Consider the following 2890-nt stretch of genomic DNA (forward strand, 5'->3'; position numbering starts at 1 on the left):
AAGGGTCTTCCGCTTACCCGGGGCTAAATAAGGGAACACGGCCCCCCGTGCCTGGGCTCGCGGCCCAAGTCACCAGCAGATCCCGCCATGTTTCTGCCTCTGTGCTTTCTGGGTCACGGCTGGAACTACACTAATAGGGCCTTTACCACATTCGAAATAAGGGAGAAGTATGTGCTTCCCTGGAGTTCTTGGGTTTACACTTTGCCATGCACCAGGGAAGAACACCAAACACCCAAACTGCAGGACCCCAAAGCTGGCCACACATTGAAATCACAAGGAAAACAAACTCAACACTGGCTCTGGGGCTCCCCGCAAATCCCGGAGCAGGGTCTTGTCAGCTACGTTCACCGCGCTCCCTGGGAAATCCACAGGAGCCAGCTCAAACTACCAGCTCTGTATCTGGGGCCAAGTTTAAGACTGCAGCTCCAGCGAGTTCCGTTCCTGAAGCCCAGCCTGGAGCGCAAGGGCAGAGATGGGGGCGCTGGTGAGAGGTGCAGGCCGCCCACTGGGGAGCTCTCAGGCCTGGAGAACAGGTGCTGGAAAACATCTCAGCTGCCTTGAGTCTGTGTGTCTTTTAAGTAAAATAACTCCTGATTTAACACACGTCTTGATCACTTTTGCAAGTTCAGGCAAATAATTTTTATCTCAAGTTGCCTTCACATTAGAGAAAAACACTTTTTCTAGCCGGACGCTAATGGAACCACCACGTGTAAATTTTTAAACACGTTTTTATTTTTAAAATAATGCTTCTTTTTCTGATTAAAAAGGGAGTATGTGGTTACTGCAGAACACATGGAACGTACAGAAGAGAAGCCCTGAGGTGAACCACACCCGCTGACCCCGAGCAGGCTCACACGCTGCGCTTCTCTGCTGCTGTGTGCGTGTATGTGCCTGTGCGGGTGCGTGTGCACACACGTGTCTGGGCACGCCTCCACGTGTAGTGTGTATATAGAATCTGCTTATTGGTGCCAGTTCTGATCCAGGAAGAAAAGCAAGACTTCTAAACTCGCGTGGTATAATAGAAAGTAAATGAGAAACTGAGGGAACAAAATCTCAGGTCAAAACAAACCAGAGCCAGGAAAGAGCTAGAAAAATGCCCTGCGCGGCCCGCTCGTGCTGCTCCACGCTGCTCCAACGTGCCCTTTTACAGAAGGACACAGGGCAGGCACAGGAGGCACAGGCTCGGTCAGAGAAAGCAGACCTGGCGCTGGGGGGGTTCTCAGCATCAAGACCAAGGAGGACGGGCTCCCACGGGGGCAGGTCTGGGTCACCCCGGGGCTGTGCTGTCCTGGCTGGGATGCTGGTGGTGTGGGCACAGAGCAGGGGCCCTGTGCCGGCCACCCCTACACCATGTTCTCTACCCATCGAACACCACAAGGATGTTGGAAATGGCTCCGAGCCCTACTTACCACATCCACAGTTCCAGCCATTAAAACAAACTCTCTCGTGATGATTTCCACCATTTCTCTAACCTGTAAGAGAGCGTGGAGCGGGAGAGCATGATCTCAGCCCAGCAGCCTTCGTCCCCCGGTTCCCACAGTGAAGGAGGCCCGGCCCTCACCTGTCTGGGGTCGGCGCTGGCGTGAATGCACAGGAGGCCCGTGTCCTCGTAGCTGTGGTGGTAGGAGGTCGCGTTGTACATCCAGTGGTGCCTGTGAGGGACGTGGGGAGAGGGACGCCAGGAAGGTGTCAAGGCCCCAGAGCATGCTCGGCTGGACCGGCGGCCCCGACGCAGCGGGCGAGGGCACCCAACCCACCTGTTGAGCACGTTGAGGTAGAGCCTGGTGAACATGCCCTTGCCGGGCCCGCCGGCCGAGAAGGAGCCGCCGCCGCCCATCATCATGTTCAGCACCGCGAAAGGGAGGAAGTCCCCCTCCTGCGGCAGACGGATGGCAGAGCTCAGCCTGGGCTGAGCCCGCGCAGGTGTGAGGCCTGCTCCAGGACGCCCTGCCTGACCGCCCAGGACTCACCAAGAAGGAACAGCTCTCCAGGCCAATCATGATGTGCGTGAGCTCAGGGAACGGGGTGGGGCCCAGGCTGACACTGGACATGTCCCTTTCCAGCTGGAACCAAGAAGAATGCACTCAGTGAAAGACACGTGAACTCAGTGAAAGACCATCCGGCCTCGCACGCTTCTCAGGTCAGGTGGTATATAAACGGGTCTACAGAAACCGTACACCAGTATCAGGAAACCCCTCGAGAGGCGCGAGCCAGCCGAGCCTCCAGTCCAGGTGGAACTCGGCTCTAACAGGAACACGGGTTGAGGTGAAGCCTGGTTAAGGCGACCCTAACACCTTCAGGATAAACACAAGGTCGATCACACTGAAAAAAGAAGTCAAAGAAAGCGTACACAACCCGAGATGGCTCACCTTGACGATGCCCCCAGTGTACTGTGCCACCGATCCGTCCACGTGCACGGCCGCCCCACTGCCCCAGGCAGGGCGGGTGCCCAGCAGGTACTTCCGGGCGCATTCCACCAGCTGCTCGTGCCCCACCCCCACCCCGGCCAGCACCATGCGGTCCGGGGTGTAGTAGTTTCTCAGGTAGGAGTGAAGCACCGATCGATCGATCTTTGCTATGTTCTCCGTAGGGCAGAAACGGTGGAGACCAACTGTGTTCTCCCTGTAGGCGGCCTTGATAAAGGAAGCAAGAGACGCACGAGTGACAAGGAGAACACAGCCAGGCCTCCCCAGGCAGGCCGGGGCTGCAGCGACCCCCGGCCAGATGGGAAAAGCCCAGGCCTCGACGGCAGCAACCCGCAGTCAGGTGGGAAAAGCCCGGGCCTCCCCAGGCAGGCCGGGATGGCGGCGCCCCGCGGCCTGATGGGAAAAGCCTGGGCCTCTGCAGGCAGGCCGGGACGGCGGCGCCCCGCGGCCTGATGGGAAAAGCC

At 58.1% G+C, this 2890-nt stretch overlaps 1 protein-coding gene across 1 annotated transcript; it reads right to left on the reverse strand.

Moving 5' to 3' along the window:
- Positions 1 to 6: 6 nt before the first annotated feature.
- LOC113617205 (mitochondrial-processing peptidase subunit alpha-like) lies at positions 7 to 2741 on the reverse strand (the record flags this gene model as incomplete). Its single annotated transcript, XM_027100465.1, has 6 exons — positions 7 to 1000; positions 1410 to 1472; positions 1562 to 1652; positions 1758 to 1876; positions 1971 to 2063; positions 2370 to 2741. Coding segments are annotated over 6 exons (888 nt in total), but the record flags the coding sequence as incomplete, so codon positions are not given.
- Between the last annotated feature and the right edge of the window lie 149 nt (positions 2742 to 2890).

The sequence above is a fragment of the Aethalodelphis obliquidens genome, unplaced genomic scaffold, assembly GCF_003676395.1.
Source record: "Aethalodelphis obliquidens isolate GAN/ISIS:26980383/991018 unplaced genomic scaffold, ASM367639v1 scaffold2726, whole genome shotgun sequence".
Classification (NCBI taxonomy): Eukaryota; Metazoa; Chordata; class Mammalia; order Artiodactyla; family Delphinidae; genus Aethalodelphis; species Aethalodelphis obliquidens.